Here is a 14,408-nt window from a genome sequence, read left to right on the forward strand (position 1 = left end):
AGAATGCTAAGTGATGATCGTGAGATGAGTGTCCACCATATTTTAGACACGAGCACTAGTATATTTTAGGAAAGATGCTTAAAATGTTTTTATCTACTAAATGTTATATGATTGTCATATGTGATATTATTTGTTCGGATCTATGGTTTGTTGCCGACCGGATCTGGAAATTTTACGTGGTCAGGTTTCTAAACGTTTAATTACGATATTAGAACTTACATTTAACTTTTTGGAGTAATAAAGAGTATTACACGTCTAAATCTTTTCTATCTATATTCTCGTCTTGATGCGCTGGATGTATGCTTCCGTGAATGTAATGCCATGGTGAAGGCTCGTAGCAAAATTGAGTAAACGGAGGAAATGAAAAAGGTTTATGATAGTGAATGACACCTATCAGAAGATATCGTAAGAGTGGTGTCTTGTCGTTAGTATATGTCAAGCAGTGCGATTAGAAGAGTACGGTACGTCCGAATTACACCTTCGATTGGCGGGATGATGGAATATTGGTGTTATTCATATAGTTGTCCCATCGGATGAACTTTCCACCACCAACCAAGTTGAAGCAGGATTGATGACTGGAGATACACGTGGAAGAAATCCTAGTAGAGTCTAAGGAAACTTATATGATTATATGGACACATTTGTATGTGTTAAACTACGAGACAATACTTGGGACGAGTATGTGTAGATGTGAAAGGTAGTAGATTCATATACTACCGGAAGCATAGGACTCACACATGGATCAGGGAAAGTCACAAGGTTACTAAGAAGCTAGTAATTGATCTCGTTTCATTCAAGTATGTTGTTACCATTGTTTCGGTAGTGACTAAGAAGATGATTGATATTCTGACCCTGGCGGTCATATTAAATTAAGTCCGACTACGACGAGTTTGTTACGTGGTTCATAGAACCAATTTCGAGGTACCATCTGACTCAAGTCAGAAGATTAATATCAATGTGATTGATAGCATCGCGCTTGTTGTTAAGGAATCTTGTAGCTAGAAGCGCTACATGTAAAATAATGTGATTATATCACAGTAGAATATGAAGGAAGGTATATTCCATTCTGGAATTTGACTCTATGAGACTTGAGTCTAAGCGTTGCATCATACAATGAGAGGTCATCAGCACACGACCCATCGGTCTGTTACAATAGATAAATTAATGTATTTATCCTAAGAAGAAAAAGGAGTCCACAATAAGGATTTATTTTATAAATTGAAAGTTACGATCGAAAGTCCAACATAGTATGAAGAGCAGATGAAAGATTGAACATCACGGTTATTAATTAGGATGGAAAGTTAACGTATGGAATCGTTATTCAAGCCCTGTTTCGTTGATGATTCCGGGACGTAATCATCCTAAAGGGGGAGATAATTGTAACGCCCGTAGATTAGGGTTAGTCAATTTAGAGATGATAAGCGTCAAAAACAACTTTTTGATAGAAGATTATTTAGAATGAATAATCTTAACTAAGTTGTAGTATATGTCATAAGGTTTCCGTGTATATAAAAAACGCCGAAGTCCGAGTTATAACGAAGAAGTTATGACCTGTTGAAGTTTCGCGACAGAACCGACATGACGCTGAATGACGTAAAAAGTGAATTTAATCTATATTGATATTTAGCCTTAGCAATCTAAACAAAAGTCATAGATTTCGATAAACCATGATCGTGCATAAAAAGAACATCTGAATCTGACTTCGTATGAGGAAGTTATGATTTTTCTTAGTTTCGACTTAGCGGTATGCAACCCGAATACTCGATTTGAGATCGAGTGGTTTTGAGCCAAAACAATCTAAACAATAATCGAAGATCTTTTTGATAGTAGTCCAACGGTAAAAAGACAGACAAAAACGAACGTTGGACGAAGAAGTTATGAATTTCTAACGAAGTTTTTCTGTCCCGGCCTACTAAAAATAAATAATAAAAATATAAATTCAAAATTAGAGAACGGAGTCTAAACGAAAGTTGTAGAACATAATCTCACCTATGCGTGGATATAAAGAACATCGAAAATGGAGATTGTATGCAAAAGTTATGAATTTTTGAAGATCATGGTACACATACCAAAGCTTATCCGAAGTGTACGCCCAGCGTAACCAAAATTACGCCCAACGTACTTGGAAATTACGCCCAACGTACTGAGTACACCCAGCGTACTTGGAAATTACACCCAGCGTAATCCCAGACCCAACAGCCTATAAATAGAATGCGAGAGCTGCCGATTTCTTTTGTTCAAACTCTTTAGTAGCATTCCTCCGTAGATCTGGAAGATCTTTACAAAAACCGGGCTCCTCACGGGCAGGGCTTCGGCTCGGGAATCTCACTTCTCAGGATCCACGGGGCTTCAGAACTTGCTTCGGGGCTCGGGAATGATATCGGGGCTTCGATATATAATTGGCACGCAAATCGAGGCAAAAAACTAGAGATTCTGCAAGTCGTAGTGCTGTCCGATCATCTTCTGATCAAGTGAGTGTATAGTCACTTTCATCTTACGCATAGATATGAAGTATTTTATAAAATATATGTTATGTGTGTATATATATATATATATATATATATATATATATATATTTGTTTATATGTGTGAGTGCATAGTTATTTTCTTCTAACACGTAAATATAAGGTATTAGCTATGAAATACGTGCTATGTGTTACAGATTAGTTGTCTATTTGAGATGGACTTGGAATTGATGTTTTTATACAGGTGTTAAATGATTTAAATCGTGTTTGTATTTATATCTACAAAAATGTTGGGTAGAACATGGGTTGATAAAATAGTTGGTGACGATGCGACTTCGTGCCTATTAAGTAAGCCTTGGCGACGATGCGACTTCGTGCCTATTGAGTAATCCTTGGTGACGATGCGACTTCGTGCCTATTTGATAAACCTTGGTGACGATGTGACTTCGTTCCTTTTGTGTAAACCCAGGTGACTATGAGACGTAGTGCCTTTTGTGTAAACCCAGGTGACTATGAGGCATAGTGCCTATTGTGTAAACCTTGGTGACTATGAGACGTAGTGCCAATTGTATGAACCCTGGTGACTATGCGACGTAGTGCCTGTTGTATAAACCGTGGTATCAAATGGACTTTGTGACAGTTCCTTAGGAACGAATGAAGAAAGTATAATCGATTCTTAGGGTAAAACCTTAAGAAATAAAGAAGATAATGGGGATGGGTAATTGGGTTGATTGTTTGATGATTGAATATAATAAATATATTATTGTGGGTTGAAAACCCTATATGCTCACCAGACTCCCAAGCCTGACACACTCAGTTTTCTTTGCATTACAGGTAATGGAACAAGAGTATAAGTTGGTGGACTTGACGAGAGATTTTGGATTATAAATCAGTGGTTATAAATGACTGTTGTAATGTCTATTTTATATTGTTTATGCTTTTGATCTATATCAGAACATGACATCACGAGGTTTTATTATTTAATAAAAATACATTCTTTTTGAGAAATATTTTTGATAAATGGTTGTCATATTTTGTTTTTGGGACAGATTCCGCAACTGTTTTCTTTAAAAGATAACTCTGATTTTAAAACAAAGCATAAACAAATCGGTCTTTTCTTGCCGTGAAATTGGGGATGTCACAAGATATGATAACACTATCAAAAAAGTAGTTAATAGATCACAAAACTTATGATATGTAGCCTTTCAACTCATCCTCGTTGCAGTTGTTTAGTATAAACCAATGCAATGATTTTTTGGCATCTTTACAAAGTTCGGCGAGCTTCTTAGTGGACATCGGTCGACATTGTGATGAGAACACATTAAATTGCCTTTTGGAAGGCCATGATCCTCATTTCTATCAACCCGATTGAATTTGGTTTGCATACCCTCAAGATACATAGAGCAAAATGTCAAAGCTTCGTCTACAAAATAACCCTATGCTATTGAGCCTTCTGGCTTGGCTTTGTTTCTGACTTAATTTTTAAATTTTTTCATGTATCTTTCAAAAAGGATACATCCATATCATATGTAAACACCCTCCAAGAATGGCTTCTTCAGGTAAATGAAGAATTAGATGAATCATGATGTCAAAAAATGCTGGAGGATATATCAACTCAAGATTGCATAAAATCTTCACCACTTCTTTTCTGGGATTTCTCATGTCGTTAACATCTAACAACCGTGCACATTTTTTTTTGAAGAATGAACACAAGTCAATGATTGTTGTTGAAACATTTTCTGGGAGAAATGCTTGAACCCCTATAGGCAACAATCGTTGCATGAGTATGTGATGGTCGTAAGACTTTAGCCCAACCAAATTTGATACAGTATCATTCACCTTATTAAAGTTCGATCCAAAACCATCAGGTAGCCTCATTCCTTTAATGAATTGACAGAAGCATTGTCGATCAATTGGTTTAAAGAAGTAATCAGAATGTGGTAGTATTATTTTCTTCTTGTTGTCTTCCTTCTTATTGTTGACTTTCTTCCTCTTGTTGACTTTCTATTTTGGCCATTGATCTGGCCGAATGCCCATGTTTTTCAAGTATTCTCTTGCTTATTTTTTGTCTTTGTTTTTTTCATTCGTCAATGCAGTATTTACAAAACTCTCATCCACATTTTTCTCCACATGCATAAAATCTATATTGTGTGTTAGATCGAGGGAAGATCAATACTCAAGCTCAAAAAAGATACTACGTTTCGTCTAATTCAACTCTTTTTTTCTTATTTCATCATTGCGCTTTCTTGTTGCACCCCAGTGCTCAGGTTGTTTCCTTGGAATACGATCAGGGAGACAAGCCAATTGCTTTAATATAGTTGTAGTGCTAAATCGTCTTGGATGTGGCCTTCTCTCGGGCTGACCATTAAACAATAAACTTTGCCTCCACTTATGGTTCATTTGCAAGATTCGTATATGACCAACATAAGAAATCTTGTTGGTGATATGAATGGAAGATGTGTCTGCGTTACAAGTAGGGCATGATAAATAACCTTGACCACTCCATCCAGACAAACTTCCACGTGCTGGAAAATCATTGATAGTCCATAACAACATCGCACGCATGTTGAATATGGTGTTGGTTGATGCATCTCTCATTTGCACTCTTTCAGCCCACAACATTTTCAACTCATCTACCAAAGGCCCCAAGAAAACATCAATGTCCTTTGAGGGTGATTTAGGGCTAGGAATCAGCAAAGTTAGCATGAAAGAAGACTCTTTCATACATATCCATGGTAGTGTATTGTAGGTAGTTAATATAACCGGCCAAGTACTATAAGTACTATTAAAGTTGCCGAATGGATTGAAGCCATCAGCAACCAAACCTAGACGAACATTTCTAAGTTCTTTAGCAAACTCTAGATATCTTTGATCAAAATCTTTCCATGACTTCCCATCAACCGGATGATACATCATACCATCTATTGAGTGTCCAGTATTATTGCAACTCATATCTTTAGCTGTAAATCTGGAGCTATACATTTGTCGAAGTCTTGGAATCAAAGGAAAGTACCGCAACACTTTTTGTGGTACTTTCTTCCCCTTAGTAGTTGTGTCCACCCATCTACTCTCCTTACAAATCGGTCAATTCTGCATGGAACCGTTCTCCTTCCAAAACAAAGCACGATCATTTTTTCAAGTGTGGATCGATTGATATCCTAACCCTATCTTTCTCAACTTCTTTTTAGCTTCATAGTGTGAAGCTGGAATTTTGCTCTTCGGGAAAGCAGCTCTTAACAACTCTACAAGTTGGTCAAACGAACTATTTATCCATCTATTGATCACTTTAATATGCAACAGCTTTGCCAAAAAGTTTAAGGTAGACATATCGCTACATTCAGGGTATAACTTGGTATTGATCTCCTCAAACAAATCATCAAATTTTAGGTCTATACCTCTCCCCTCCTCATTTATATTTTCTTGATTGGTATTTTGTTCCACCATAATATCATCAATTACATCAAACATCTCATAACTTGTGGGCGTGTTTACTGGAGTGTTTGTTCTTGGAGTCGAATTATAGCTTAAATCTGATGAACCAACATGTTTCTCACCGTGATGAATCCACATAGTATATGTTTCTAGAAACCCAATGTCATGTAAGTGGGCATAAACCGTAGGCAAAACATGTCGATACGAATTCACACACGTTTTGCGCGGGCAACGCACTTTGCATTTAGAGTTGACATGTTTCTCAGCAATCTTCATAAATTTTTTAAGACCTTCCAAGTATTTTGAAGACATTCGGTTCTCTCTAATCCAACTCTTATCAATCTTCATTGCTGTTTCATTATTAAAAGTTATATTATATATAGTTATCGAAAGTTAGACTGTATTCAGGCTATATAAATAAATATATACCCGAGAATGGACAGAGTATTCACAAGTATATAAAAATATATATACTCGAGAAGTAAAAATCAAACGGATTGGATAAAGTATTCACAATGGTTATGAAGAAGAAACTTAAACTAAAAATCAACGATTCAACGTGTTTTAATAAGAAAATCATATTAATTTGATTTTATAATTAATTCTATTTATTTTAATATTAATATTAATTTGATTTTAAAACTAATTTAATGTGATTTTATAATTAATTTGATTTTGTTTTAAAATTAATATTAATTTGATTTTAAAACTAATTTAATTTGATTTTACAATTAATTTACTATTTTATTTTTATTGATTTTTTTAAAAAAATTAGTTCACCTTTACTTTATAATTATTTTAAAATTAATAAAAGTACGATGCTATTAATAACCTAATTAAGCTAAAGTCGTAATGACCAACATTAAGTCACTAACAAAATTAAGCACTTTGAAACCATATTAAGCACTTTACAATACAAACAATAACATCTAAATAAAATAACTATAACCTATCAATTAACAAAAGTATCATAAATTTGTTAATTATAACATCATACTTTTGTTTATTTTCTATTATAGCATCGTACTTTTAATATTATATTACATAGTATTTTGGTTAAAAAAAATATACCGTTTAATTTGATTTTATAATTAATTTGATTTTATTTTAATATTAATATTAATTTAATTTTAAAACTAATTTAATTTGATTTTATAACTAATCTGATTTTTTTAAAATTAATATTAATTTAATTTTAAAACTAATTTAATTTGATTTTACAATTAATTTAATATTTTATTTTTATTGATTTTAAAAAAAATTAATTCACCTGTACTTTATAATTATTTTAAAATTAATAAAAGTACGTTGATATTAATAACCTAATTAAGCTAAAGTCGTAATGATTAACATTAAGTCACTAATAAAATTAAGCACGTTGAAACCATATTAAGCATTTTACAATACAAACAATAACATCTAAATGCAAAACTATAACTTATCAATTAACAAAAGTATCATATAATCATACATGTATACAATACATTCAACTCTAATTTTCATTTCATTTTAGACATACAATACAAATGTAAATATCTAAATACAAAATCAAACATCATACAAAATCAAAATCAAACATACAATTCCAATTTTCATCCAATTTCATACAATCATACCTTATAGCACCTTACATTGTAGACATCAAATTTCAATTTCTTACAAATGTACACATCTAAATAACAAATCTAACATCATTCTTAATTTTATTTTCATACCAATACACCACAATGAGATAAACAAATTATACCTAATTTCATTTTCATTTTCATTCCAAAACACATTTTCATACCTCAAAATGCATATATATATATATATATATATATATATATATATATATATATATATATATATATATATATATATATATATATATATATATATATATATATATATGTATGTATGTGTATATATATATATATATATATATATATATATATATATATATATATATATATATATATATATATATTGGAAGCAAAAGAAAATCATAACCATCATCATTTTCACGTAACTGGACACGGAAAAAAAAGCAAAAAATTACCTCAAAATCGGAGGTCAATATAGCACAATAACCGGAATTTGTTATCTCCAGTGGTGGTGAAGCTCGTAGGCGGCCGGCGGTGATGAATGCTTTGATTGAGGGCAATAACAACCGGAAATAAACCCCCAAAATCGGAATAAAACTCAAGCTACAACAAATTAAGAACAAATCTAGGACCAACAAACTTACCTTTAGGTTGCCGATGAAGCTGCGTGGCCGGAAATTGCCTTTAGTTGCCGGAGGTTGAAAGGAAAAAGGAAGTGATTCGTTACTGCGAAATGAAGGCTGCTAGGGGTTTTGTTACAGCGAAACCCTATACGGATGACATGTCGTCGGTATAGGTAAAGGAAACGATGTCATCCCATTTTACCTCATTAAAAAAAATAGTTTTCACGCGGATCGGTCCCACTTTTTTCCGATGACAAGTCGTCGATATAGGTGGACGAAAACGACATCGTTTTGTTTTTCTACGACACGGATTAAAAATAATTCGAAATTAATTTTTTAACACCCTATACCGACGACATGTCGTGGGCGTAGGTGAACCAAAACGACGTCGTCTTCATTTTCCGCAACAAGAAATATAAATAAATCAAAAATATTTTTTAAATATCTTATAACGACGACATCTCGTCTACATAGATATTGGACATGCCGCCAATTTTTTCCATCTTTCCACCCATTCTATACCGACGACTTGTCGTCGGGATAGACTTTGTAGTCAAAGAAATATGGTCAAAGTTGGAACACGTTTTATCGACGACATGTTGTCGGTATAGCTTGCCTTTATGCCGACGACACATGTCGTCGGGATAAGTTTCGTCTGGATAAGGATTAATCCTTGTAGTGTGGCTCAGGTATAGATCTACAGTTTTAGATGTGGTCGACACCTGGTGGTGTGCAGCAGCACGGTAGCGGTTGACGATGGCAAAGGTTGCTTTGGATAGAGGTGGCGGTAGTTGTAACCAAGATTGGAGATGATGTTGATAAGGGTTTTTTCATGGAGTGCAAAGAGAAAAATGAGTTACAGAATCAAAATGTTTTGTTCTAAAATAAGGATACGACCTAAATCTTTATTTTATAGTGTGAATGATTACTTTTTATTGGTTTAAACTTATTCACATGAATTACCAAATTGATCATCTATTATATAATTTACTACACCATTCAAATTAAATTTATGGCTTCCTATTATATATGATTTATAAAGTAATATATATATATATATATATATATATATATATATATATATATATATATATATATTATTAATAATCTATGGTATCCGTCATTAATCTCTATCGAAAATAATTAATCCCTTAGCTTCAATCGACCGCCCGATGATTTTCTGCAACATTGCCATCTATAAATGACTAACATAAAAATAAAAGATACAATTTATCCCAAATTACGTAAACAGCTAATGTAATTTACTCTAAATTAAATTAAGAAGCAAAGTCATGTTTTGATATGAAGTCAAACATATGTAACACATAGGCATAAAGGATAAAGAGCATATAGCATAGGCTTTTGGGAGGATCATGCCTCTTATCATTTTTGCTCTCTTTTCCATTGTATGATGTACTTTTCTAGATACATGGCATCTTGTATGTTTTTCTACTTTAATCATATTCTTGTCGTCACTTATATTAGATATATATTGACATTGATATACACATCTTATCTTTTTTGTTGCACGTTTTTTTTTCTTCTTCTTGTATTATGATAGTCTACCGCTTCACTTTAGAGTGGTCGGAGTCGCTTTCGGATTGGAGGAGAAGATCGACAGTAACATCGTGGAAATGGTTCCGTTAAGCTGTGGTACCGCCGATTCAAACAATAAGCGGGTTTTGTAACCTATAAGTTTGTATGTTTTTATTAGTTTGTTAATTAATCTTATATGTTTTTAATATTTTGTATATTAGTTTTATATTATTTTAAAGACAAAAATGTAAGAAAGATCCTTGTGGTTATGTGGAAATTGTCACTGTGGGCTGTGGGCCAAAAATGTGGTCCAAAAGTTTTTTTTTTTTTTTTTTTTTTTTTTTTTTTTTCAACCTTGGTCCATTTTGGTTTGAATTTTGTTAAAATGATGAATTTACCCATTCATCTCTCTCTCTCTCTCTTTCTCTCTCTCTTCGTTCAGTCGATGCCCCATACCGTCGATGCCGAAACCTTAGATTTTTCCGGTGCCAACTTCATCGGAGAAAGAGGAATGTGAGTTGAACCGTTTGTCTATTTCCTTCTCTTACGACATTGCCTCCATTTGTTCGTCATCGATGACACTAAAAGGTTTCCAGGGGTGTTTAGGGTTTTCAGAACGTCTATCTCCGACTTCGACGACACAAGGGTTTGAGCAGCAGCGTCGGGGTTGCTCATATCTATAACTCGATAACTAGTGCTTGTTGATAGAGTTTGCAGAGGCGACAACAGCACGACTTCATCTATCTCCGTTCTTATTTCACCCCTTCACCATAAACAGATCGTCAGTCCTCCCTTCTCGTCTACTCGTTTCCCTTTCACAGATCAAAGGCATCAGAACTCTTGAGGGTTTCACCACGAAGGTCGGCAACGATATGAGCTAGAAGATCGATTAGGGTTTTATAGGCGACAAAAGTGATATTAGACAGAAGATCGATCAACGTTTTTGAAGGTTTGAAGTGAGAACGAACAATGCAGAGTTTGTAGCCCCTATCTCCGATCTATGTTTCTATCTTTCTTCGTCTCTTGTCTCTTCATCTCCCTTATACCGGCTTTAGGTGGTGGTGGTTGTTCCACCGACGGTGGCGTCACCTTTCAAGTTTTTTAAAACCCCAGCTGGTTCAAGTGTGTTCTTGTATATATCAAATTTCTTGTTTTTTGTATCAAATCTTGAACAAATGTATGTGTATGTGTTAGAAAATCTCTGGGTTTTGTATGAGTTATTGTTTGTTTAATTTATGATTTTTTTAGTGTATATATTCATATAACCTGTTTGTTTGTGGTTCATGCATGTTAAATTTCAGATTTTTTGTGTTCTTGTATGTTAGAAAATCTGGAGAAAGAGTGTAGGTTCATCAAGAGAGAGAGAGAGAGATTGTGACGGTGGTTTCCGGTATGTGGAAGTGTTTTTCCGGCAGGTGATGAAGGGAGAGAGAGGTGTTTACCGGAAAATCGGGGGTGGTGGTCCGACTGGCGGTGGTGGGTTGACCGGCTATGGTTGCGGTATGTAACGGAATGAAGAGAGAGAGATATGTAGTTATTAAGGGAGAGAATTGGATGAGGTGATTTTTTTTAATTTACAAGAATATTATATTAAATAAAGAAATAGAAAATGAAATACAGAGGGTAAATTCATCATTTTAAGAAAATTCAAACAAAAATGGACCAAAATAGCAAGAAAATGAAAACATTTGGACCACAAGTGGTAGTCAAAACTTTTTTATCCCAAACTGACAATTTACACCTAACCCCAGGGATCATTCTTACAATTTTATCAATTTTAAAAATAAAACAATTAAACCGGTTGAAATGGATGAAAAATATATGTTTCCATAGTGTATGAAAGGAGATGTAGAAAAAAAAAGTGGAGAGAAAGTGGTATATTGGTTTTTTGGACATACAAAATTCTTAAGTTTGATAAGTTTTATTTATTGATTTTGTTAATATAAAGATTTCTTATTCGTTTATACCTCATATTTGCAAAAAAAAAAAAAATGTTGGGAAAATTTAGGGTTTGTGGTGGAGATCTGGAACCAACTTGGATCGTGATATCATTTTTCGAACGGATATTTCTATCATTTGTCTTGGTTACAAGAAATTCAGCCTAGTATAATCCAAGTGGACACTTACGATTCTAGGCATAGAAATCGTACACCAATATGCTAGAGGATTATGTGAAAGTATGATGAAAACGAGAGCTCAAGATCGTAACCCTCTTTTGAAGAGGAAGAACTGTTTATATATTAAACGAGATTAGGGTTGGGCTGTTATTAGTTGTTTTGGAAGCAAGTAATGATAATACAGATTTAATGAGGATTTAGGGATACCAAAACTAACGAGTTTCGTTAGTTTTACCATAATCACCTTCAAGAAATTGAATTTTTCAATATGTTCCCTTATGATACATGTTGGCGCTGCCCCTTTGGAAACGCCGCTAGGGGTGCTGCCCCCAGACCCCACCAAAAGGACACTGCCTCTTCAGAAACCCCGGACCCAGGGGTGCTGCTCTCATGCACTCCGCACAATCCCGTACATATATTAGAGTATAAATTATAAAACCCCTTAACTCACATGTTAGTTCCAGTTACTTAAAATGACATCGTAAAACTAAAATTCTAGTAACTTAAAATGAGATGATAACTAGTCATTAGTGATATGTCATGTGTATGAATTTTGTTGAGATAGAGGTGAGGTGACATGTCTTCTCATCGTATGATACAATATGCTACCTCTTTTACAAAAATCAAACCTCCGTCCTCGTCTACAAATGGCTTACGCCTCTCCTTTTTGGCTAGGTAAGTTTGCACGCTTACTTTCCTAAAAATTTATATATATTATATAAATTACTAGAACCTATTATTATTATTATTATTATTATTATTATTATTATTATTATATGCTTTTTAAAACATTATTATTATTATATGCTTTCTAAAACATATTTAAACATATAACAAATTTATTTATTAATATTTAAATGTTAGAATTTTTTTTTATACTTAGTTTATTTCAATAAAAATAAGTTTTAAAAATTGAAAATAAAAAAAAAAAACAAATTTTGTTTGATATAATCTAATGCTACAAGTTCAACTGCTAACAAAAAGAGAAGAAGTAATTCATACACAATAATTAACCTTGTAGAGTTGAACAATACAAAATTTTAAAACATTGAGAAAAATTATTGTGTAAATCATGTCCCATTAAAACATATATCTTAGTGTTTGGCCGTTGGTATTTTGAATCCGACAATAACAATTGATTTCTTGTTTTACTTTTTCTTTATTAGAGAGAGATAATGAGAGAGATACGACACAAAGAGAAAGAGATAAGACAGCTAGCGATTGAGCAATCGCCTTACATAGAAAATTGCTATAAAGACACTCGATTTAGAAAAGGAACCAAAGCTTATTTATCGAAGAAGTACGTACACACATGGACACGCGTCAGACACCAAAAACAAAAAGTAAACAGGGACACATGACTCGAACTGAAACTTAATTCCGAAAGGAAACACCGGTGACCGGATACACATAACCCACAAGTAGTACAAGTTGATTTAACAGTGTTTAGTACAGAAGCAACGACGACGGAATCCACGGCACTTTCCGGCATGAAATCCCTCATTCTTGCACACATTACCACAGTTGGTGCTGCTGACGCAGGTCCCCTTGAATTTGTGGCTCTGTGACTCACATGTCCTGGCTTCCACCATTACTGTAGATATATATTAGCTTTAATTAATAACCCATTAACTATATAATATCGCATCTTATAAGTTTGTAAGAATGATGAGATTAGAAGGATTACCATTGGCCATGAGACACATGAGTACAAGCAACATGGTTGCAATCAGCTTCATTGAAGGCCTCATCTTCAGACACTGCTAGAAACTGAGAGAGAAGAGGAGAGGGAGAGAGAGATAGAGAGGTGATGATGTGTATGCAGAAGATACATGTGGGGGTGTTTATATAGAGTTTTTTTTTGTGAAGGATATACGGAATCCCTCCTCTTTTTTGTTCTTTTTTTTTTTTTTTGAAAAAGTTGGCTCGGTGCTCGTCGACAATTAACTTTATAATAAATCTCATTAGTTTATAAAATGTTACTATAAGTTTAATCCTTCTTTTGTTTACATGGACGGTGGTGTTGATTCTTAGTAGAGTATATTCACCGACTTTCTCATGTTTTTTATGTCATTATATTATATTATGTAAAAAGTAGTTATTTCTTGCATTTAACCCTTAAAATTTTATCTATTTTTATAGCATTTCTTTGGTTCTCTCAACAAATATAACATTAGAAATAATAGATTGTTTCTTAGATGAATTAAGAATGTATTAATGGCTTGGAGATTTGAATGTCGTATTGTTTATTAGATATCTGAAGTTCGAGACGTACGTTATGTGTTTTTTCTTCATTTTAAAATACATGTATACAATAAAGTAATGAAAGATGTGGAACAAAATAAATAATCTGGTACTATTTAAAATACCAACTAGTGACCGGCCATTGGTTAATATAAATTTTTTTCCAAAAATAATGACAGATATTGTTATATCCAAACCAAGACGTGAAGGAGAAATTAAATTTTTTTCCATTGGTTAATATAAAAATAATAGACTCGCTAAATCCAAACCAAGACGTGAAGGAGAAATTAAATGCAAATATTGTTATATGTAGACCCTAATAAATGGCCCAAAAATAAAAAGGTTTTTCAAAATATAATAACATATAAAAACAATAAAAAGTTGATAAAACCTTAGAAGTAATGA

At 33.4% G+C, this 14,408-nt stretch overlaps 1 protein-coding gene across 1 annotated transcript; it reads right to left on the reverse strand.

Moving 5' to 3' along the window:
- Positions 1-13,024: 13,024 nt before the first annotated feature.
- On the reverse strand, positions 13,025-13,598 carry LOC145011446 (defensin SD2-like). The gene is made up of 2 exons (XM_078970170.1): positions 13,447-13,598; positions 13,025-13,353 (listed from the first exon to the last, which is right to left on the reverse strand). Exons 1-2 carry the CDS (start codon positions 13,508-13,510, stop codon positions 13,196-13,198), a joined length of 222 nt encoding a protein of 73 aa, XP_078826296.1. The 5' UTR covers positions 13,511-13,598; the 3' UTR covers positions 13,025-13,195.
- Positions 13,599-14,408: the final 810 nt, after the last annotated feature.

The sequence above is a fragment of the Lactuca saligna genome, chromosome 8 (assembly GCF_052625555.1).
Source record: "Lactuca saligna cultivar CGN05327 chromosome 8, ASM5262555v1, whole genome shotgun sequence".
NCBI classification, from domain to species: Eukaryota; Viridiplantae; Streptophyta; class Magnoliopsida; order Asterales; family Asteraceae; genus Lactuca; species Lactuca saligna.